Here is a 24,680-nt window from a genome sequence, read left to right as displayed (position 1 = left end):
AGTAATATCATTTTTTCCTATAGCAAAAAAATGTTAAATTCAAGATTTTTACATCAAGTTGATGTAGACACCTTGAACCACACGTTCTAGGCATCTGCTGCATTACCAGAATATACAGAGCCAAAAATAAAGAAAAACAATGAACTAAGATGCTACTAATGGTAATCAATCCATAGACTAGATCATAGGAGGAGGAGGATAAACAAAGGAATACAATGTTCTTTGTTTAATAAAAGATAAATGAAAAATAATTGCATTGACAACTGAAGAGCAGTGAAAAGGGCTCCAAAGGAATCGGATTCCATTTGTTTTGGAGTTTGAGCAGTCCGATGCCATGACCAATAGGGTCATAGCAACTGCACTTTAATGATTTCGAGCTCATATGTGATTAAGCTCAATAGACAATGTTGGATTAAATATATTAGCAAATATTTGATTAAATTTATTACAAAATCAATGACCATCATAGTACGCCATGAGCCGGACTTGGATCATGAAGCTTACAATTACAGTGGCAGTCCTATACAATACGTTTGACTTACTACTACCTTCATTCCAAAATATAGCTACTTCTAGCATTCAAATTTTACCTCATAATATATACTTTTAAGTTCCCAAGTGAGTTTTTTGGTATGCTAGGTCAAAAATGCCCCTCCTTGCATGCAAGTTAATTATGAAATGCAGATCTTCATACAAGCTAAATAGAAAAATTATAACTATTTTCTAAATTAGTACATGGTAATTAAAGAAGGGTAATATAGACTTTTACTCTCCATCATTAATCTGTCTAAAAAACTTTAGAGTAACAAAAAAAAATTTAGAGTAACAATATTATGGTTTTCATATTAGTTAGAATAAAAAATTATCGCCTTGTTCGGCTGGCGGATTCAGCCGGATTCAGCCAGCCACAACAGTATTTTTCTCTCACGCAAAATCAGCCCAGCCACCAGTCAACCAGCCAGCCAACAGTATTTTCCTCTCACGCGAAATCAGCCAGCCATCCAGCCAGCCAGCCAGCCGAACAAGGCCTATAATGATAAAAGTTTATCTGGAATCTAGCCGCGCTATTAGCGCGGGCCATCACGCTAGTTTATTCAAAATGTAAAGGACAAAATCTATTCGGTTCAGGGTCAAGCGGACAAAATGAATTGGGAAGGTAGTAATAAAATAAATTATTTTCCTTTACTTTATATTCTAAGACTATCTCGCTAGTCCTATTAATAATTTCCCCATATGTTCAACTTCATATATTATTACATCTAATAGCAACACAAAATTGTTCAGTTACAATACTAAATTTTTATGTCTTCAAACCAACTTCAATTGTTACAGTTATGTAAAAAACAAACCTTGCAATTTTTACGGTCTTCAGTACTTCCCAACATCTTACCTCTAGTTTCTCTCAAAAAATATCTTACGTCTAGTTTCTCTCAAAAAAGAATCTTATTATGTTACCTCTAGCAGTTTACCAATTGATCCAACACAAAGAACAGTCACATTCATGTAACTGCTTGTAAGAAAGAACAATATACCTCTTGCAGCTTGTCACTGGGGCAACGTGGCATGGATGAAACGTGTTAATAGCAGACTAGCTGTTACTTATAATAACTATTGTATTAATAGCCAACTTAAACTGTTAAAACAGGAAATTTGCATCTTATCTTTTTGTTTGGGGAGAAAAATACCCAAGGGACTTTCTCTACACGCGGGGGAAAATAAATTGCCGGCGTGCCAGTATACCAATTACACAAAAATAAATAGACAAAGAACAAATAGAAAACACATATTTTATTCATATTTTTCAACAAATACAAATACAGGTTCCTTATATGTATGAGCGCTCCATAGCCTACCGTGGGACAGATCGAACATAGGCATTGAGGTCTTCTGGTTCCCAGGGTCTCGGAAGGCTCCTAGTTAATTACATCTACGAGACGGCTCGCAGAACGCCTCCGATTAAGTTGCAATGGTCGTCTTCCTCGATCTTCACTTTGCGTCCTCCATGCATGATGATGATTATAGATGAATGCAGGCGTCGGCATTATCATGGCCTTATTGGTCCATGGGCCCATGGTAATGCAGTCAAAACGTCGACGGCGCCCGCCCTTGCCGTTCGGCCTCGTCAGTCACGAACAGCAAGTACGGTAATATAGTTGTTGATCCAGTGCATGGTGGCACTTAGTTTAATCGGTTGGACGTCACGATGGCATAATCAAATAGAAGTGTCTTTAGTAATCATCGGAGGGTGTTGATAGGCGCAGATCCGGTCAGAGCGCAACCCGCGACGCAGGCGAGAGGTCTCGGCGATTGCAGGCCAGTCGAGGATAGAACACATCAGCATCACTCTGCTCTCGGTGAGCGTTGAGATGAAGAAGCAACCTGTGTTCATGTTGATCTCTTGTTTCTTCTAATGAACTCGTGCAAGAACGACTCTTCAGTTGATGCATGCAAGGCGCCATGGCATTCTTGAACAGATGCATCTCGGCGACATGGTCTCTGTTCATGGACGACGAGCTCCAATAACCGTCTGCATGACGGCGAGCCGGACGACGGCGATCCCAGCGATGACGCGACGATGGTCCGGCGGCCGGCGGCGCTGCGGTGATCCCAGCGGCCGGTGGCGCTGCGAAGGTGTTCACTGTCTTTCTCTATGGCTGATGCAGTAATCACGACGTGCGTGTAGGACTCCATGCATGCGTGCTGAAAGAAAACATGCAAGGAAACAAGAACGAAAGAGAACAACATAATATTCTTAACCTGTGTTACCAGCAAGAAGAACAGGAGCCATGGAGTCGACGCCGCGGTACTCGATGGCGACGATGTCAACTCTGCGATGCCGCCGGGTCGAGGCCGGAACTCCGCCGACGGCCGCGAACTCGGCGCCGGTGCCGTGTGCGTGATGAAGATGAAGATGGCCGTGCAGCAGGTGCCGTGCTGCGCAGCCGCCGATTCAAATTTTGAATTTCAATCTTATCTTTTGGCTGGCGCACGTGTGCGTGCGGAAAGCTTCCAGAAGGCCTGCTCGATCGGGCCCACAACATGGTGCTTGCATGGGCCACGCATGGATCGCATAAAAGCCCATAAATAACGGACTAATTTTCACTACTACAAAAATGATTCGTAGGAACGTCCCGATTTTTTTTCAGGACAGACCAAAATTTCACCCGTTGCTACAAATAGAACGTGGTTACTGTAGCATCCGCCCCGTCCCTAGAAAAGCATTTTTAGGGGGGGCGGGTCACCCCCTCACCCGCTCCTAAAAATGAGCGTCATTTTTAAGTGCTGACCATGGCTTCACCCGCCCCTAAAAAGAGCATTATTAGGGGGGATGCCATGGCCCGCCTCTAAAAATGGCAGCATTTGTAGGGGCGAGTCATGGCCTCACCCGTTCCTACAAATCTATTTTTAGAGGGCGGGTGATGGCATGGCCCGCTCTACAAATGGTTCCACGCAAAAAAATTCTTAACTTTTTTATATGATGTCGGATTAAGTCAAACTTTATACCAAAATTGTAGAGAATTACGAGATCTAAAACTTTGTAGTTGACAACTTTTTCATTTAAGGTCATCTAATGATCCAAAAAATTATTATAAGTTATCTAATAGCTATAACTATATAGTATCTCATATAACTCAAGTCATACTTTGAATATTCCACAATCTTAACATTTATATACAATGAAACATATATGGCATATTTTTTATGTTTCTATAGTTTACAATAACCATAGTGCAGAAGTTTCACTTTTTTAATTTGTTTTGCGATATGTAAACAATTAAATAAATTTTCATATAAAATAGAGAAATATTTTTAGGGGCGGGTGGTGGTATAACCCGCCCCAAGAAATGCATTTGTAGGGGCGGGTGATGGCGTCAGCCGCCCCTACAAATTTATTTTAATTTATTCTAAAAATTATTTATTTCAAAATAAATAGCAAACAATTTTGAAAAATTATGAAATTTGTATAATATGACTATTCTAACATACAAAACAAGAAAAAATATCATAAATGTATTTCACTGCACCTAATAATTAATTATTTGAAAAACATAAAGTTAGCCTTAACTTGTATGAGATAAGTTAGTGTGTGAGCTATTCAATGCAATTTCCACATATTGAACTAATATGGACACTCGAATTAGATTTTGTGTATTTTCCCTAAATTATACAGGTCTCAATAAGTTTCTGAAAAAAATTATATTTTTTGATGTACTTTGCTATTTTTTATGAACTAAACAATTTTTTTGAATAAATTGAAAAATTATTTTTAGGGGCGGGTGACCCTCCTACCTGCCCCTAGAAATGGGGGTGAAAGTGCGGTGGTAGGAATCCCCATGATGAGCAAATCTGCCACGCCATTGGCTCAATCAAATGCTCCCGGATCGCTGGGCCCACTCTCTCTATTTCTCAGTGTACTGCGCTCTCCCCCCTATTTCTGCAGGCAGACAACAGCACATGGCGGCCTCTCTCTTCCATCTCGTCTTTCTTCTCCATCTCGTACTCTCTCTCTTCCACGGTGGCCAGAGCAGCGGGCGCGGCAGGCCTCCTGCAGCCAGCCCCCACGAGCTCCGTCGCCACTGGCCCCGCTCGCAGCAGATCCGGTGGGGCAGCTCGCAGCTCAGGCGGCGGCCGCGGGATGCGGCGGCGCGCGCGGACGCGGCGGGCCAAGATCCAGTGGCGGGGCGCGTGGGACGCGGCGGTGGGCGGCGGACACGGAGCGCGGCGCGAGCGGGCGGCGCACGCGGTGGCGGGCGGCGGCAGCTTTTTCTTTATTTTTTATTCTGTTTGTGGGGGCGGGTGAGGAGGTCACCCGCCCCTAAAAATCTATTTGTAGGGATGGGCAGGGGTCTTAACCGCCCCTAAAAATGGGTTTGTAGGGGCGGTTGAGGGGGTGACCCGCTTCTGAAAATGCATCTTCAGGGGCGAATCTCGCACCTGCCCCTGCAAATCGTCATTTTTAGCTGCGAAAAGTAAGGACGGTTACGCCGTCCACCCCTAAAAATAGTGTTTTCCCCGCCACTACAAACTGTTTTTGGAGTAGTGTTTGTGATAATTATCTACTACTCAGCCCAAAACTCAAAAGCTTGAGAAGTCCAGTCCATTAGCCGGTGGCACACTTTGCTAATCACACGTTGCTGCACACGTGGAGGCACCAGTGTCTTGATCTCATCTGCCCGTGCAACTTTTGAAAAGAACAAAGAGGACGCATGCATGCAGCGTTTGCATCCTTCCTTGCATATTAACATTACTTGCTTCTTTGAAACTACATACACAAGCTTTCCTTGTTCACGTTGAGGCACATGCATGTACAAAATATCGTCGAACACTTTTATCAATTTCTGAACACCTCTGATTTTTTTCACAAACTTATCCTCTACCATTACCTCAAACAAAATCATTGATGATATTACGGCATCAAAATCTGCCAATGCAAAACGGGCAAAAAAAAAAGGAAAATGACAATTTTACAGTGATAGAAAATTTCCTTATTTTCCATTTACATTCATGAATGGGAAATATTTAATATATATTAACTTATTCTTATTCCATTGTAGAGTTCGTCAGGTTAACATACAAATTCCGGATATGGTATTATGTCTTCCCCCATCAAATTTACAGCAGAAAAATATGCACATCATCCTTATCATGCTTTGGCTGCACCCGACACTAATAAATATTATATAATATATTCAATATGAAGTTGAGATTTACTCCCAAAACAATTTTTTCTACGCATGATGGAAAAAAGGACCATAATATTTCGACTCATTTCTATTGTATAAACAACAGTATATGAGATAATGCACCATTATTGTATAAACCATTTATTTCCAAAGGATGGATTTGACATGAAAGCTAAAGTGTAAGCAGTAATTTATATTCACTTCCTAGCAACCTGCTTGCCTCTTGCTTTAGAACTGGGGTGGGTTGGGGCGGGGACCCGCACATTGCTGCAGGAGCTGTATGTAGAAGGTTTTTTATTCGACCGGAATGGGGGAATAATTAAAAGGAATACTAGTCTGGCACTCCCATTCAAGGTTCACAATATGGGACGAAATTTCGCGATACATCCGATATTTTGGTTTTATCGGTGGGTCTAATTTTTTTAACCGGCCAAAATTGATTTTAAATATTTTGTTCACTAAAAAATAAAAAAACAAAAACAAAAATTTTTGATATTCCCGATATTTTGGTTTTATCGGTGAGGTCCGATTTTTTTCTACCGGAATTAAAAATCCTGGTCCCATTGCAAAGTAATAGTGAAATATGTGTCTTTAAAAATATAGTTATCACAAGAATGTCATGTTTAAAAAAATAAGTTATTGGGTAAAACTATGTTCCCAATGCACGCAATTCAATTCTTCCACCTTTGCATCAATGTCAAATCAGTGTCATTTTTACCCTTTATTATACATCATTATGCCCGACATCGCCTTACACAGTTTGGAACCCGCTGATTAATTAAACACTCTCTCCTGGGTGTGGGTGGCACTAACAAGTCCATTGCTCAAACCGTTCAAGTATATGCGATGATGGTGTTTAAAATCCCAAAAAATATTTGTAAAGGGATCTCGGATGCCATCTCACAATTCTAGTGGGGCGACAACGATGAACACAAGAAAATTCATTGGAAAGCATGGTGGAAATTATGTTTCCCAAAAAAAAGAGGAGGTATGGGGTTCAGAGATTTACACAGCTTTAACATCGCAATGCTTGCAAAACAAGTATGGAGGCTACTAAGTGATCCTGATTCCCTTTGCGCTAGAATGATGAGAGCAAGGTACTGCACTACTGCCCTTATGGGAAACTTTTGAATGCAAAGCTGAAAAGTGGGAGCTCTTATACTTGGCAAAGTGTCCTCGCTGGATTAGAATGTTTCAAACGTGGCTGCATTTGGCGAGTGGGGGATGTATCTCAAATAAATATTTGGGAAGACAATTGGATTCCATCAAGCCATAATCTGAAAATTCAAACACCTAGAAGTACCAATATTGTAAGGACAGTCAACGAACTAATAAATCCAGTGGATGGGAGCTGGGATGAGGACCTGATAAATTCTTTGTTTTGGCCAACTGATGTACATTGTATCCTTCAAATCCCTATCTCACCGGGAAGAGAGGATGTTGTTGCATGTCACCATAACCGAAATGGCTTGTTCACAGTCAGGTCTGCCTATCATTCTCAATGGGAATATAAATTTGAAAGGGGAAGAACAGGAGAAGCAAGTGGAGTGGGAGATAACCCAGTGTGGGACAAACTATGGAAGCTTGACCTTCCAGGGAAAATCAAAATATTTGGTTGGCGTGTCTTACATGGAATGATCCCTTGCAAAGGTGTTCTAGCAAACGAACACATTGGAAACCAAGGAAGCTGTCCCCTATGCCCATCGGGATGTGAAGATATCAAACACATGTTGTTTACATGTGACAGAGCGCGAGAGGTTTGGAGATGTCTAGGAGTGTGGGACAGAATTGAGGAGGTGTTAAACATTGACCGATCAGGTTCTATTTTGATGGAGGAGATTATTCGAATAGGAGGGAAAATCCCAGCCCTGAATAATGTGGGTTTAGTGGAACTAGTGCTAACAGCTGGATGGTATATTTGGTGGGAGAGAAGGAAATTTGTGCACGGAGAAAGCATTCAAACACCTTTCATATCAGCAATGTCGATTGCAGTGTTGACTACCAATTACATGATGTCCTTGAGAAAAACATCTAATATACGCCAAGGATGGAAGAAACCCCCAGAAGGTAAACTGATGGTGAATGTGGATGCAGCCTTTGACACTAATACGGGAAGTGGGAGTACTGGAGTTATCATTAGAGATGAGAAAGGACAATGGGTCGCAGCTGCTCATAGCTTCTTAACACATGTAGTTGACGCCCCAATGGCGGAGGCGTACGCACTTAGAGAAGGTCTGATGCTGGCGCAACATATAGGATGCAATAGGTTCATTATCCAAACTGACTGCATGCAGGTTGTCGAAATGATGAAGGATGGTGGGTTCTTGGCAACAGCGGTGATGGCAATCTATGATGATTGTTTTCTCCTGTGGAGCGGATTTGATAGTATATCCATTGAACATTGTAATAGGGAGGCTAATCGGTTAGCTCATGAGCTTGCTAGGAAAGCTTTTTCTTTGAAATCTTCTTGTACTTGGGTTGATGATCCCCCTAGTTTCATTCTGAATGTACTAGTGAACGATGTAACTACATTATCAGATCAATAAAGCTCGCCGATTGGCCTTCAAAAAAAAAAACTAGAAGTCAATAATTTTGATCGATTCAGAAATCTGCAAGAAAAATGAAGTCGAAGTATTTCTGCAGCTCTACATGTTCTTTAAGTCCGTACAAATCAGAAGCAAATAACCAACCTTTCTTGGTGCACTTAGCAAGCATCTGTCTCTCTCTAACAGAAGGCATGTTTGGGATCTCAAGTGTGGTGTCCCGGAGTTTAGATGGGCTTGTTGTCAACCACGACGACCCGTCTCCAGAATGGGCTGGGCTGTCATCGCGACTAAACGGCCTTACACAGGAATGTAGTATTTTCCTCTCAAAACAAGCAACCATTTACAGTTTCATGCAAAACAAAATGCTTGAAATCAACCTATGAAAGGAAAAACAAAACACTGGAATGATGATGGAGATCACTGTCCTGAAAATGCAGTTAGTTCATGTGGCTTCAATTTGTTTAATCCTTTTAGAACCAGTGGCTCCATTATTCTCTGATTTTTTTTCCCTTTCTCAAGCAGGGCTGACTGGACTCGCATGCATATGAGCAAAGGGAGCTCTGAATCAAACAGGAGTAGGAATCATCTTGTCTTGGAATCCAAAAAAAATTGTTACATTAGGCATATGCTAATAATTAATTGATGTGAAAGAGTTTGCAGTCCGGTGGTTACTAGAGTTCCAGTAGCACCTCAATTTCTGGGTGTGAATATTCTAGTATTAGCAGCGTCGTGCTTTCAATGGTAGACGATTTTCCCATCGTCGTCGGTGAGGCGCATGTGGTCATTTTATCAATATCGAGGATTTGTCGAAGACGCTAGCTCATATACTAGTGTTTGCATATGTATGATACGTGTGCACGTATTATGAATGTCTGAGTTATACTGTGTAATCACAAATAATAATAGTAAATTGACAACACCTTCACCATTGTGATGGACTGATCCCATCCGGCACAAAACCAGAGAGATTCCCAAATTAGTCAAACCCATGCAAAGATTACCCACCCTCCGCTTCCCCAGATTAACAAATCACCTTTGAGGAAAAATAATGTATTTTAAAATTTTAATTACCTAACACCAACTCTTATTAATATTTTATAAAAGTCACTTAATTACATTAAGACCATATTATTTTTTCTCTCTAAAGTTTTCAGTACTCCTGTTAACCTAGTTATAAAAATAAAAATTATTGTATTAGCAACCAACCTCCCCGGGTTACGCTTAACACCCTTCCTTACCAGCAACACCCGGGAACGATGGGTCCAGATTATTTTGCAGAAAGGTCCGGTCACGTTTCAGAAATTTACGTTCAGGTCCCTTCATCTTCCGCGAATTGCGATATAAGCCGTTCACGTGGCATTCCGCGGGCGCTAATGCCAATGCCAATGGCGGCCGGCGCCGGCGACCCCGCCCCGCGTGCGGAGGCGGCCGGCTTCGGCTCCAACCACCTGCGGCCGCGTCGGGGCCCGCCGCCCCCGTCCCCGTCCCCCGCGGTCGGCAAGCCGCTGCCGTCCGGCGCGGTGCCGCGGCACTCGTACGTGTTCGACGGCGAGGGCGGGTTCGCCGAGGCGCCCTGGGGCCTGGCCGCGTCGGGGAAGGCGGCGCGGCCCGGGGAGTTCACGTGGCACCACGTCGAGCTCCCGCGCGCGGCCCCCGGCGGCGCGGGCGCGGCGGCGGCCAAGCCGCTCCACCACGCGCAGGCGCTGATCGAGCTCCTCTGCCCGCCGCTCACGCTGCAGGAGATCCTCGCGTTCGTCGCCACGGGCCCGCACTGCGCCTCCGCCGGCGACGGCGCGCTCCTGCTCCGCGTCAGCTCGCCGGGGCCCGTCGGCAGCGCGTACGCGCTCCGCCTCGCCGCGCGCGTCACCGAGAGCTCCGTCGTCACCGTCTCCGTCGGCGGCGTCCCGCGCCTCGCGTTCGGGGCCACGGAGGCCTCGCTCCTCTCCGAGGTGCCGCTCGGCGTGGCGGCCTCGCTCTCCGACGAGGGCCACGGCGGGGGCCGCGCCGTCGACGGCGGCGTCGTGATCGAGGAGCGGCTGCTCGAGTCGCTGCTGGCCATGAACCACGCGGACGGCGCGCACACCGACAACCCGGTGCCCACGACGGTTTCCAACCTCCTCGTGCACGTCCTCGGCACGCACGTCGACCACGTCCACGACATTGTCACGCGCCTCGAGATGGACCTCGACGCCATCGAGCTGCAGCTCGACAGAGGTAGGCGGTCGGGGGTTGCTTTCTTGGTCGGCAATCGCGTAAAGCTTCCATTCATTCTCATTCCCCATCTGGATAAAAGTATTCGCTTGCTGCCAACCTACGCCTCTGTGGTTGGTGGCGACCAAAATGTGTCGACCTCTTGATGCAATGCCGCATGAACCCAGATCCTAATAAGATCGATGGGATCCTCCTAGTTAGTGTTCAGTAATTGAGAGATTGATGCATATGATGATATTTTGTCAAAAGAATGGAAAGATTTGTTCAATTGGTTTGTGAAATACGTCAGAATTTGCATCAGAACGACCAATTAGACATTTTGGAATGGTTGAATACAACTCCTGAACTGAGTGTAACATTGACAATGACTCAATTTCCCTGAAATACCATGAATCATGGTGATCCTAGTGGCAGTAGTGCTTGCTGATTAGACCCATTTCACATTCTCATGAGTTCCAAGTTTCCAACCACCTACACTACAATGCGATGTGACCTATGCCTAGTGATTGGGTGTCTGCTTCAGAAAAGACTTGCTCACCTTTTGCCTAGTAATTTCGCATTTTCACCTTTTTCTCTCTGCTAAGTACTTTGACTTTTATTTCATGATCCGTGAATCTTGCTTGCAGGTGGACACTTTATGAGGAAACTTTTGCTGGATGGCAGGAGATTCCCAAAAATGCATCTTGATTTACAGCGCCTGCTTCAGGTATATTTTGAGTTCTCTCTCAAGTTTCTGCTGGGAAATATGTTGGGATCCTGTGGGATGCTATGTTATAATTTACACTGTTTGAATTGTAGTAAAAAAATTTGCAATGTGCCCATTTGACATCGATGTTATCATGCTGTGTTTGTTTGTTTGTTTGTGTAGGTTGTTTCTCACGGTGAACAAGTGCTCCCCCGTGTGAAGGAAAAATGTGCGAGCAAGAGTTGGTTTTCGTCCGGAGACATTGCCGTCCTTGAAGATCTGATAGGTCGCCTTAGGAGGCTCAAAGAAAACCTAGGATTCATAACAAATAGAGTGACAACGCTTCAGGCTAGTCTGGACAGTTGGCAATCAGAGCAGATAAACAAAAGCTTGTACTACCTTTCATTTCTCTCCATAGTATTCCTTCCTCTATCCATTGTAACAGGAGGTAAGTCCTTTCTGCCGGTGCTCATTCTCCCCAATTCATTTCTTTGTTTGAGTGCTCTGACTTGCCTGACTTTTACACAATTTGTCTAGTTTTCGGGATGAATGTTGGCGGTGTGCCATGGACTGAGCAGAACAAGAACCCTAAAAACCGAGATGGCTTCATGAATGTCATGCTAATATGTGTCGCGATCTTGCTGCTTCTATTGCTCTGTTTCTTGTTTCCTTCATTGTATTCACATGTGACTACATGGAGAACCCGCCGTGAACTGAAGCGGAACAATTCTCAGAACAAAAGGCACCTGAAACTCTTCAAAGGTCACAAAGAAGGTTACATGCGCCTATGACCATACAGTTGCAAACTGTGGTGCTCATCTCAGCAGTAAGGTTATTGACAGTGATGTTGTAAAATTAGAGGAAAAAGGTCCTAGATAGCCAACACATGTACAGGATTGAAGGAAAACCTCCATTGGAGGTTCATATGCTGTTCCTTGCTTAGTTAATTTTTGTTGTAGTCTTTGTTCTGTTGGGGAAGCCTATAAAGTTCATGGCTGTCACTGTAACATTATTTCTTCTGAAGACTCTGAATTGTTTCCCATGATACTTGGCCATTGTTCTTCCCGGCTACTGTTTTCTGCAGTTGTTCTTCCGAAGCATATTGGTGTTTTCGTTGCTTTGTTGCATGCCAGCACGATTGCACATACCTAGCAGTTTTTTTAGCAGTTACTCTCGTGATTCCGGAGTGTTTGTTCTACATACCTAGCAATTGACAATGCCAGCACAACATGACCAAGTCTTTGCTTTATTTTCTCTCAAGTTGATGGTGGGAGCAACGAAAGTTGCAAGTACTTTACATCCAGAAGTGCCGCGACCAGAATATGCAAGTGTGCTGATTGGATCCACGAGTAAACAAATTGCCGCACGCTGAGTGTGGAGATGTGGAGATAGGCCTGGCTAGAAGACACCTTCAGACCTGCCCAGAAGGAACCTTCAGATATAATAATGTGCATGACGCATTGGCATCTACCACATTTCTAGTAGGAAGAAAACATTGAACAACTTCAAGATATAATGGATTCCAGTTTTTCACAACTTCAAGAAGCACGATGCATTGAACAAATCGCTCAACGGCCACAATATGATGATATGATTTCTCCATAATATTCAGGTACAAGGGGAAAATATAACAAGCTAAAAGCACCTTCATTCTCTCCAAAAAAAGAGAAAGAAATGGAGTGTTACAATGATACAACTCTAGTAGAAATAGAAATTATGATATCTCATTTCTATGCACAACCCCGTATGATTTCACTTTGGTCTGCAGCCTGCACCCGAATCATGACTCTACCACACAGAAATGGTGGACAATTGATGGCCACTGCTGAACTCCTCTTCTAGAGCCTGTAATGAAGAGCAACAGTGTAAGGATGCAACTAAGCAAACAAGCGTGAAGTGTACAAAAGAAAAGGAGATTTGCTCTTATGCTGTTTACATGTATTTAACTGTTTCCAGCAGAAGTAGAAAAACCTCACCTCTATGGATTTAATTTTATTTCTCATGAAGTGTTAGCCAAAAAAAAAAATACTAAGACTTGCATCTACAGAAGTACTGGCATAATACTAGAAAGCCAATGTACTTGATGTCTGTTTGTTTAGGTTTATCAAGACTCTGGCACAGATAAATGGGCAATAACACGAAGAAAAACTAAGTTGTGCACCTTAAATTCAACTTCACTTCAGGCTTTGATACTGTACAGGAGATGAATGATCTGCAAACACAAAGCCATGTGTTCATCATAATGATTCATCTACAGACAAATAATCAGATGATAACATTATTAACATGAACAGTACCACTTGTCAAACCAGTCGAAATAATTCTATCAATGTTATCAATGCGACGCTGTATGGACTTCAGTAGCATGTTCAGCGCTGAAATTCTTTTGCGGATAGTGGAAATCCTTGTTGAATGTTGCATTATTACCAGGGAGGGTGCATTCTCTAATAGCTTGTCCAGTTCTGCAAAAACATTAGACTCAGTTCCAGGGACACATACATATTGTTCAACAAAAAAATGTCTAGCGCATTAATATAAGAAAAAATCAAAGAGAATCACAGGGGGAGGAAGAACAAAAATAGAAAATGTAAAAAAAGCATGGTTGGAAATAGCCCGCTATAGCCTCGCTATAGCCCGCTAATAGCTTTTTAGGAGATCTACCGCTACGCTATACAACATTTGTTCGCTATATCCGCTAAAGGAGATTTTATGAGATTTAACCATGCTAAATGTCTGCTAAATAGGTTTTTGTGAGACTTAGCAGCGCTAAATGTCAATTGGATACTGTTGGGTAGTTAAGAGACGTGTTAGACTCAAATTTTAGGTGTTAGACCAATGATACTTATAATTTGTATGAGATTATTTATTATTTTATCATTCCGCTAAATGATTTAGCTTTTGCTATAGCCCGCTATAGCTTCGCTATATCTATTCTGTAGCTTTTAGAGAAGGTTACCGCTAAACTTCATAGCCCGCTATTTCCAACCTTGAAAAAAAGAGTACCAAAGAATAGTCAGGTAAAAGTGTAGCTCAAAGATGAACTTGAACTTTATTGTTTCATGGGCAAACAGGTCCATACCCTGAGTTGCTCAAATTATTGATAATGATTGCATATATTGACTGCTAGCATTTACAAATTGGTCAATTGATTCATTAACTCGATGGATCTCAAGCACTGACTGGATTTGGCTAGTATTAAATAAAAAACAACTAATTTAAGTGCAACTGAGAAGCATTATAGCCACAAAATGAGCATCCAATAGCCTAAGTCAGCAAGAGTAACTAAGAACAGCAGAAGTGCAGTCAGTAAATCTCCTGCAATCATATATTCACAGCATACTCCCTCTTTATCCAGGATGTATTAGAATTTGAAGTCAAACTTTGTAGCCTTTGACCAACAATTTAATCAAATATGTGCGTATTTTCAGTCCAACACCGGTACCAATAGATTCGCATTCACATATAGTTACTACGATATTGATTGTTGTTTTCAACCATTGGTAATATACAGGATAACAGGAGAGAAATTGATGGTCAAAGTCTACTTCCAAAACCTTCTCAAATACAAATACCCCGTATATAAAGAAGAAAAAATCTACATAGGATGGTTCATAAGAGGTTCATATGCACCTCAATACATCAGCAATATTACACAAGAGAGACCATGGTGCAGCAGCTTAATTTCCGTGGTTACTAATTACAAATTTTGACTCCACCTTCTGCATGTTTACGATCCCAAAATGGCAAAGTACAAACACAGTTAACTCATTCGGTACGCGATTTAAATCCCATTAGATCCTCAGTTCGCATCAACATGAACCTAAGCTATAACTAAACTATTAATGGGGAAAAACGTAATGCATCACAAGTTTCATCAGAACCCTAAGCCACGAGCCCATAACACGCCCACGACGTGACCGGCTGACCGCAACAGCAGCAGCAGCAGCAGCAGCAGCAGCAGCGAGCGAGCGAGTAGACGGGGAAGGCGAGAGAGGGAGCGGCAGGGACTTCCCCGACCTCCGTTGAGGCGGTCGGCGGCGGCGGCGACCTCGTCCTGGCTCCGGGCGGTGGCGGCCGCCCGCGCCTCGTGCTCCCGCAGCGCGCCGCCCAGCACCCCCGCGATCGCCGCGGCCAGCGCCTCGCACCGCTCCGGCGGGGACGCGGCCCGCTCGCCGTCCGCGCCGCTGCCCTCCCCCGCGCCCTCCGGGCGCCGGGCGCCGGCGCCGGCGGTGGAGGAGGAGGGCGAGGGGAGATCTGCGCCGTCCATTTTCGAGTGGTGGACCCATCGAGTGGGCTCGACCGCTCGAGTGGTGGACGCTGTGTGTGGGGGGTGGAGGCTAGTGGGCCATAGATGGGCCAAAAGTTGGGCCAACATCAGCGAAACGTCCTCTCCCGGGCTTTCCTGGCCTTCCATACCATCTTGATCTTTTTGTTTCCTTTTGTTAGTACTTTAAATCTTACTACATGTTCTAGTTGACTAGTTACAAATATTTGTGTTAGAATTTCCCATGCACTTACTTGAAAAAATTTTATGTCCAAACTCGCAAGAAGGATTTGTGACCTTATAGTGATATTTTCATATGGCATTGGTCCAAATAATGTAATTGGAACCCCAAGTTTGCAAGCAAATTATTTTTTTTTGAATAAGATTTCGAGTAAATTACAGTGGGCATCCATGCAGACATGCAGTGGTGCAGACATACGCGTTGGTGGGGGCACTGCATTGAATTCGCTCTGACACGCCCCACCTACGCCGCCTCGGAGCATTCAATGCCGCCCTTTCCCTCCTCCCCCACCACTCCTCCGCCGCCGCCGCTCTCGCTCCCACCACTCTCATCGACCACTGCGCGCGCGGAGCGGACAGCGCACGCGCCGCCGCCGCTCTGCAATCCTCCTCCGCCACCGCCCCCCTTTCGCTGCGCCGCAGTTCCCGCGCCCCCTCCGCCCATAAGCGACGCGATTTTTCCTCCTCTGCCCTTCTCCCCCGGTTCCCCCAATGCCCCTGTGGCGAGCTCGGCCCCGTGGAGTAGGGGCGGCCTTCGTGGAAGCTTAGATGCCGCACTGACGCTCGTTCGGGCCTGAGGACGGAGGCTTCAAGTTGAAGCAATCTTGGTTCTGGGGCGCGTCGATTTTTTGGGTACGGATGAGCGGTTGCTCGCTTGCTCTCTGCTTGGGTTCTTGATCCACCGGCGCAATGCAGCAGTGAAGTTCAGCAGGTCATTATTCAGGTTGCCTTGTCTCTACGCTAACTGTCGGTGTTGTTTACTTCCTGCTTTGGTAGGTAGCAGAGAAAAAGGGGGGAAATCAACAAATCAGTCTGCTGTTCCAATGCTGTGCGATGAGGGTGACTGACTAGCTACTCCACCACCACCCCTTTGTTCTTGCTCCTTGGTATGCACTGCCGAGGAGAAAGCTTCTTTTTTTTTTCATCATCTAAAATAAGACTCGCTCACCTGATTCCTATTGGTTCTGAAACGATTTTTCCAATATAATAAGACTCTAGTCTGATGCCTGTTCATACTAATAAGGAAGAACAAAATCTGTAATTCTTGCAGGGATCTTCCGCCCGCCCCAAGTTTGAAGAAATGGGACATGTGCTGCTTCTAGCAGTGTGCTTCCTGGTCTTGCTGCCTGGTTGGGCCTGCGGCCTTGGCTCCATGTCATCCATTGCAGTATCTTATGGGGAGGACGGTCCGGTGTTCTGTGGGCTCAGCTCCGACGGCTCCCACCTGGTCGCCTGCTTTGGTGCGGACGCCTCTGTTCTGTATGGCGCGCCGCCCAACATCCCGTTCCTTGGTGTTACAGCTGGGGATGGGTTTGTTTGTGGCCTCTTGCTTGACACCAGGCAGCCTTACTGCTGGGGGAGCAACTCCTATGTCAAGAGCGGGGTGCCACAGCCGATGATCGAGGGCGCAAAGTACTCTGAGCTCAGTGCAGGGGACAACCACCTCTGCGCACTACGAGCGGCTGCAGATGGGATTCATGGCGCTGATGATGGTGCGTCATTGATCGACTGCTGGGGATACAATATGACTGCCACACATGTTCTCGCTGAAGCTGTGTCGACCATTTCAGCCGGTTCGGTGTTCAATTGCGGCTTGTTTGCGCGGAACAGGACAGTGTTCTGCTGGGGTGATGAAACGGTGAGTGGTGTTGTCGGGCTAGCACCAAGGGATCTGCGCTTCCAGTCTATAGGAGCAGGCGGTTACCATGTCTGTGGAGTGTTGGAGAATGCACAGGTGTTCTGCTGGGGCAGGAGCTTGGAATTGCAGCAGGTGGCACCATCCAGTGCTATTGGTGATGGTGATGTGAACATAGTGCCAATGGATGCGATGATCTCAGTCGTTGGTGGGCGGTTCCATGCTTGTGGCATCAAGAGCCTTGATCACCAAATAGCTTGCTGGGGTTTCACACTTCATAACAGTACATCACCACCAAAAGGGCTCAAGATGTATGTGCTTGTGGCTGGAGACTACTTTACTTGTGGAGTACCTGCTGAGACATCACTGATGCCAAGGTGCTGGGGCAACAGTGGGCCATTGGCATTACCAATGGCGGTACCCCCTGGGATTTGTGTTCCTAATGTATGCAGCCATGGGTACTATGAGTTTATGAACCATGGTGAAGTTGGCAGTAGCAAGTTGTGTAAGCCTGCAAATTCTAGACTCTGTCTGCCCTGTAGTACAGGTTGTCCAGAAGATTCGTTTGAGGCATCTCCTTGCAATGCGACAGCTGACCGTGTTTGCCAGTTTGATTGCTTGAGGTGTGCCACAGATGAGTGCATGTCATTCTGCTTATCACAGAAGCGGACTAAGAGCAGAAAGTTGATGGCTTTTCAGATGCGTATCTTTGTAGCAGAGATTGTATTTGCTGTCATCTTGGTACTCAGCGTATCAGTAATCACTTGCCTATATGTCCGGCACAAACTTCGACATTGCCAATGTTCAAATAGCGAGCTGAGACTGGCAAAGAGCTCTTTCCGGAAGGACAACATGAGGATCCAGCCTGATGTGGAGGATTTGAAGGTCAGGAGAGCTCAAGAATTCTCCTATGAAGAGTTAGAGCAAGCAACAGGTGGCTTCTCAGAGGATTCACAAGTCGGCAAAGGCAGCTTTTCATGTGTATTCAAGGGCATTTTGAGAGATGGGACAGTGGTTGCCGTGAAGCGTGCAATAAAAGCATCAGATGTGAAGAAGAGCTCAAAGGAGTTCCATAATGAACTTGACCTCCTCTCCAGGCTCAACCATGCACATTTGCTCAACCTGCTTGGTTACTGTGAGGATGGCAGTGAGAGGCTCTTGGTTTATGAATTCATGGCTCATGGATCTCTGTACCAGCATCTGCATGGTAACAATCCAAACTTGAAAAGGCGACTGAATTGGGCCAGGCGGGTCACCATTGCTGTCCAGGCTGCTAGGGGAATCGAGTACTTGCATGGCTATGCTTGCCCTCCAGTAATTCACCGGGACATCAAGTCGTCAAACATATTGATTGACGAGGATCACAATGCGCGTGTTGCTGACTTTGGTCTATCTATATTGGGTCCTGCAGATAGTGGTACCCCACTATCTGAGCTGCCAGCAGGGACACTTGGCTACCTTGACCCTGAGTACTACCGTCTCCATTACTTGACTACAAAGTCCGATGTCTACAGCTTCGGAGTTTTTCTCTTGGAGATATTAAGTGGCAGGAAAGCAATCGACATGCAATTTGAGGAAGGGAATATTGTTGAATGGGCAGTACCACTGATCAAAGCTGGGGACATTTTTGCCATCCTTGATCCAGTCTTATCTCCACCCTCTGACCTCGAGGCTCTCAAGAAGATTGCTTCTGTGGCCTGCAAATGTGTCAGAATGCGAGGAAAAGATCGGCCTTCCATGGATAAGGTGACAACAGCTCTGGAGCATGCTCTTGCTCTGCTGATGGGCAGTCCATGTGTCGAGCAGCCCATCCTACCAACCGAGGTTGTTCTTGGAAGCAACCGGATGCACAAGGTATCACAGATGTCCTCTAACCACTCTTGCTCAGAGAATGAGCTTGCCGATGGGGAGGATCAGCGGATTGAGTATAGGGCGCCATCCTGGATAACTTTCCCTAGCGTGACCTCATCACAGAGGAGGAAATCATCTGCATCAGAAGCTGATATCACTGGCAGAACGACCACAGAAGGTAGGAATGTCGGGAGCAGTATAGGTGATGGACTGCGGTCGCTGGAGGAAGAGATCAGCCCGGCCTCACCGCAGGAGAACCTGTACCTGCAGCACAACTTCTGAAGAAATGTCAGGAGCTGCAGAATTTAACGCAGTGACTCTCTGCCATTGCTGGGCGTCATTTTAAATTGAGAATTTGCACCCTGTTGCTATATGGCAATGCATTACAGTGTTTATACATCCTATATAGTAGCAGGCCATTTAAAAACAAAGAGAGCTAATTAGTAGTGTACTGGAAGAAAAATTTAGCATCCAGGGGCATTTCTTTGTAGATTCATATGGCCTTTTCTGTTATTTCCCTGATGTTATTTGTCTGTTGGTGACTACGATTGATGAATTATCTTGTCTCTTTCGCTTACGAAATTGTGTAGTTTCCTTAATCCCTCGGATCATCACATTGTGTAGTTTCTTTTTTGCCACGAATCGTGATGCCAAATGCTTTATGAACGTACCTTCTTGTGGAAGGTTTCTTCAGTTACTGGATATGTGATTCTCAGTAATAGGTTGATTGGCCCAGTCTTCTCATTAGAAACAGGTGAGATGTGATTCTCAGGGATCTGCCTCTGGAATGGCTGCTGCCATGTTCCATGATCTGTTTAGGATGCTATTTTCCACACAACGAATACAGGCTGCTCTAACCAATTAATCCTCAACACAACGAAAATAGGCTATACTAGTATCTCCACCCCCCCCCCCCACCCCCCCTTTTTTTTCCCTCTGGTTCATCCTAAATGTCTGCTACAGAACCTGAGTGTCTGTATTTTGTCCTATGAGTTTTCGTTGATGTGTGGTGGGAAATACATTTTTCTGGAGAGCAATGAGACACTATGGCGACAATTTTTCATGCAACGATCTTCAGGGCACTGCTCAGAGCAAAAACATCTACACCGATCTTGATCAATAGGATTTTCTGTCTATGCCTGAATCAGTTCAAAGAAAGGCATAGAAGCTACGTCTTTTAAATGGAACAGCAAAGCTACATCGTCAGGATTATATGCCAATCCTGGTAATTTGTTCTCTTGGCAGCTACATCGTATTCATTCCATACTTGGTCGCCGATCTGCATAACAGTCATATTAAGATTATGATGACGTAGCGATACTGAATTTATCCTCAATGGTTTCCTTTGAATTTCTGTTCATGCTGGCATGGAGTTAGCTCATATATACTTTGTCCCAAAATATCTTACCATAATAAAGCGATAACGGAACCGAGTCATTTTCCATTTCAGATAGAAAGCACTCTCCGAAGTAGCGTATGCAGGCAACTTGTTCCATTTCTGCATCGCTTCCATATTGTTTCTTTTAAATGTTATCTATCTGCCAGACACCTCTTTCACTTCATGCTATTGGTGTTGTACTGGTGTTTCTGTGCTCCATGGGGTACTTTAGGAGCAGAGGCTTATGAACTTTGTTCTGCGAGCTGACACTAAGCTATTAATTTCTATTAGGTTTTCAGGAATGTCCCTGAAGACCATGTGATTTAGCAATCGGTTGAAATCTGAACTTCTGTCTGCCATAATTCTTCTCTGTTTCCTTCTAAGCATCAAAGCAGAAGGGTGACCTTGCTGTCTTCCACATCAAATCTTAAGGCCAGTTCATCACCCATCAATCGACAACCTCACAATGGTATGTCAATGGATCTAAGACTGGAAAGCACTTCCTACTTATTGATTGCATTTCTGGCGATCCATTGCTGCCCATGCTTCAGTCTGAGCAATGCAAACTCTGGTTTGAGTAACTGGTTGGGCTGGCAACCAGACCAGAGCTAGCAAACCAGAATGAACTGGTGCTGTTAAAACGTTTGTCCTACTGCAATGCAACGGGCAGGGGCTGGTCCATGAAACTCTAGGGGTGGGGGGGCTCATGGATTGCATTGCCAGCATGGGAGTCTGAAGCAAAAACTGGAACTCCAGCTTGAAAAGCTATTGCCAATTTTCCAAAGAGCTTGATGTTTCAGAGAACACTCTCTATCTTAACTTGTATTAGGAATTATTTTTCGGTCCTAAAAGAAAAGATGCATATTTATTTTTTAGTACTCAAACAAATATCTTTTATTATACCGCTACGGCGTTATGTATAGGATATATCTCATAAGGCCTTCTAATTTTATTACGGCAGCTTTTAGCTGTTTAGTTTGAATCGCAACTTAAGCAGCTTTCACCAGTGCTGACGGATTTGACGAAATGCTACAATTAAAAGGGCATTTACAGTTCTAAAGCAAGATTTATTTTCATTTACATCTCAAAAATGCATTATGTTTCATCTCCAAGAACTTCAGCTGAAGCTCACAGGTGCTAAAGCATTATAGTGCTCCAGTCGAGTAGTGCATCATCTGAACAAAGCTCATAACAAAGACAAGATTAACAGCACCACATGTGCACACAAACATCACAGAACAAAACTACTAAAGGCACCTTCATCCTCATGCTCAGGATAATTGGCTGCAGGGCAGTACATCACAAGACTAGAGCACACTGAAGCATCTGTTGCAATGACTTCAATCCACAACAATCAACCACAAAGCTCAAGCTCATTGCAGGCATCCAGAGCACCATTAAAACACAGATGCAAAAAAATCACAAAATGAGCAACACAGGAATTACTTAATAGGTAGGTAGATATTAGCAGAAAACAAAGCTCCATAACAGGTTCACAAAACGATTGATTTATCTCAGTGCAAAACTCTTGATATAACTAGAACGACAATAACAGGCCTAATGAAGCGCAGGTTTGCAAGACAAGCCATTCAGCAGATGATAAACAGTGACGCCATTCCTAGTAGACATCTCTCCACGAGGCTATCGCATCCGAAGATATGCATACTGTCACAGCATCACCACAACCATCCATCTCAATCAGCTTACTTAGATCTCTGCCTCATCTTTCGGCGCTTCCTCTTCAGCCTCCTCATGCGCTTCTTCTTCCACTGAAAGTTGGTACAAATGAGAATGGATCAGCAAACAATAATTGCATGCACAGCAGGGGAAACAATAGATTTAAGTAATGAGCAAAACAATGCAAGAACAGTATTATTCTTACACAGGAAGAGTAGTCTTTTACCAATGGCCACACAATATCCAAGGCAATTCAAAAGAGGTTTGTTTGTCTAATAGAAAATTTGGAAAACTACACACATGTGCCTAGCTGCTTGTTAATGTTACATATGCTTGTGACACTAGGTGACTAACAAAGTGGAAAAAACAAACAAATCCAAGTGGGTGAAGGTAAACGACAAATCAATCATCATTAGGGTGCTATTACAGTAACTGGCTCAGAAGTAGCTCCAGGTGACAGCTTCACTAATGCTAAATACACACTAGAAGCTTAACCAAATATATGCAGCATAATTAACACAGGAATAATATGATTCCACAATATGCCCCTGGAAAAGAGCAACTAGCATTGCACACTACACACAAACATACTGTAGGAAGATGACAACTTAATTCCAGTTTCAGATCCACTACTATATATCCAAGCAAAAGAAGTAACAACGGACCAAGTGTTTGAACATACCCAACACTGAAAATCTAAAGTTATCGTCAGATGCTGCTAATCTAGAAGCATAATTCTTGCGCCAATCCACGGGGCTCATATCAAGTGTATGCGATATAGAAACCTTCACCGTGGCAGGGGGGAGAGCACCACCAGGCGGCGTACACCATACGCGCGCGCCACATCTCCAGACCGCAGCGGCAGGACGCGGAAGGGGACCATGGTGCCCGAGATACCAAGCCCGCGCGACAGATCAATCTCAGCTCGGCTCATGTTAAACCAAACAGGCGGCACCCCGCGCCCCATGCTATCTATCCCAGACCGCTCGTCCGCCGCGGCAAGGGGGGGGGGGGGGGGGGGGGGGGGGGGGGGCACGCGCGCACGGCGCCGATCCGCCGGCCCGGCAACGATCTCTCCCCCAGAATTAAGCCACTCGAGCCTCTCTCTTTGTAATCACAGCCCCAGGACAGAGCACGGACCGGGCGGCGCACTACTCATGGCAAGGAGTTGCTACGCCACAAGGATCTACGCAACAAGCTAGGTAGGACGATGCGTGCAGAGGAGGATGGAGGATACCTTGGCCCTCATGGTCGCCTCCTCGCGGACTCTCCTTGGCGCGTCTCCTACTGCGGCGTCGGCGGCGGCGGCGGCGGCGGCGTTGCGATGGGGAGAGGGGAATGGGAGAGCGGCGGCGGCTGAAGGTATATATAGGTGGAGAGGGAAGCGGAACCCTAGGAGTGATCAGGTGGCTTCGGGGAACGTGGGCCTGGGCCTTACATTTTTTTTTTAGCAAAAGCCTGCCTGGGCCTTACATGGGCCGGGTTCCCGCGAAGGGGAATTTTTTTTAATTTTTATATTATTTTTTTTCGAATTTTCAAAAATATATGATAAATTATTTTTTGCAAATTTGTCATCATGCCGCCGGTTGATCTGGCGGAATGAAGTTACCGCCAGATGAACCGGCGGTAGGTGCTTGGGGCCACTGCCTAACACCGTATCGCCGGCGGTAAATGGGCCGACGTGAGTCTGCGACTTACCGCCGGATGAAACGGCGGTAGGTGAGGCCTACCGCTGAATGGTCCGGCGGTAAGCGCCCCGCCGGTTCAAATGGCGATAGCGGGTCACTTACCGTTGGACCATCACACGGTACGCGCCCCCCCTTAAAAACCGGCCGCGGTCCGGCTTGAGCCCCCTCCCCCGCGCGCTCAGCCGCCTCGACGGCGCTCGCCTTCCCCCCCCCCCCCCCCCGCGCCGCCGCTCGTCCCCGCCCCCGCCCCCGCCCCTGCCCGCTGCGCGGTAGGTGTGGGCCGCTGCCCGCACGCCACCGCTCGCCCCCTCCGGCCGCTGCGCGGCGCCGGGAAGCGGCCCCACCGGCCGCTGCGCACCACCGGTGGCCGATGGTGGTCGGTGGTCGGCTGCCCGACGCTGCGAGGACGGCCCCTGCACCGCTTTAGTTTCAGGTACCATTCGAAATGTTTAGAAGTTCATTCGAAAAATTAGCTCCCAGATAGAATTTTTAGTTAAATTAAAAATAAAAAATTAAATACGATTATTAGTTTAGATAATATTAGTTTAAATATTAGGTAGTTGAATTATTAGTTTAGATAATATTAGTTTAAATACGATTATTAGTTTAGATATTAGTAGTTTAAATACAATTATTAGTTGAAATAGGATTATTAGTTTAAATATTAGTGAGTTGAATTATTAGTTTAGATATTATTAATTTAAATACGATTATTAGTTTAAATATTAATGAGTTGAACTTAGAATATTAGTTTGCTAGAACTATTAGTAAGTTATATTATTTTAGGTACAAATACTAGGACTATTAGTCCGTTACAGAA

The 24,680-nt window shown here is 45.1% G+C and overlaps 3 protein-coding genes and 1 long non-coding RNA gene across 4 annotated transcripts; 2 read left to right on the top strand and 2 right to left on the bottom strand.

Moving 5' to 3' along the window:
* Nucleotides 1-9,603: 9,603 nt before the first annotated feature.
* Nucleotides 9,604-12,181, top strand: LOC120677619 (zinc transport protein ZntB-like). Its single transcript, XM_039958770.1, has 4 exons — nucleotides 9,604-10,444; nucleotides 11,068-11,147; nucleotides 11,310-11,574; nucleotides 11,664-12,181. Exons 1-4 carry the CDS (start codon nucleotides 9,604-9,606, stop codon nucleotides 11,915-11,917), a joined length of 1,440 nt encoding a protein of 479 aa, XP_039814704.1. The 3' UTR covers nucleotides 11,918-12,181.
* Nucleotides 12,182-12,663: 482 nt separating this feature from the next.
* On the bottom strand, nucleotides 12,664-15,417 carry LOC120677620. The gene is made up of 4 exons (XM_039958771.1): nucleotides 15,144-15,417; nucleotides 13,424-13,588; nucleotides 13,288-13,338; nucleotides 12,664-12,971 (listed from the first exon to the last, which is right to left on the bottom strand). The coding sequence occupies exons 1-3, from the start codon at nucleotides 15,391-15,393 to the stop codon at nucleotides 13,301-13,303; spliced, it is 453 nt and encodes a 150-aa protein (XP_039814705.1). The 5' UTR covers nucleotides 15,394-15,417; the 3' UTR covers nucleotides 12,664-12,971; nucleotides 13,288-13,300.
* Nucleotides 15,418-15,886: 469 nt separating this feature from the next.
* Nucleotides 15,887-19,716, top strand: LOC120677618 (putative receptor protein kinase CRINKLY4). The gene is made up of 3 exons (XM_039958769.1): nucleotides 15,887-16,263; nucleotides 16,408-16,517; nucleotides 16,682-19,716. The coding sequence occupies exon 3, from the start codon at nucleotides 16,712-16,714 to the stop codon at nucleotides 19,397-19,399; it is 2,688 nt and encodes an 895-aa protein (XP_039814703.1). The 5' UTR covers nucleotides 15,887-16,263; nucleotides 16,408-16,517; nucleotides 16,682-16,711; the 3' UTR covers nucleotides 19,400-19,716.
* A 2,206-nt stretch (nucleotides 19,717-21,922) lies between these two features.
* LOC120677617 lies at nucleotides 21,923-23,553 on the bottom strand. Its single transcript, XR_005676383.1, has 2 exons — nucleotides 23,410-23,553; nucleotides 21,923-22,264 (listed from the first exon to the last, which is right to left on the bottom strand). It is a non-coding gene; the product is annotated as an uncharacterized LOC120677617 (long non-coding RNA).
* Between the last annotated feature and the right edge of the window lie 1,127 nt (nucleotides 23,554-24,680).

Source organism: Panicum virgatum, chromosome 6N (assembly GCF_016808335.1).
Source record: "Panicum virgatum strain AP13 chromosome 6N, P.virgatum_v5, whole genome shotgun sequence".
Classification (NCBI taxonomy): domain Eukaryota; kingdom Viridiplantae; phylum Streptophyta; class Magnoliopsida; order Poales; family Poaceae; genus Panicum; species Panicum virgatum.
This window is presented reverse-complemented; position numbering and strand designations above follow the sequence as displayed.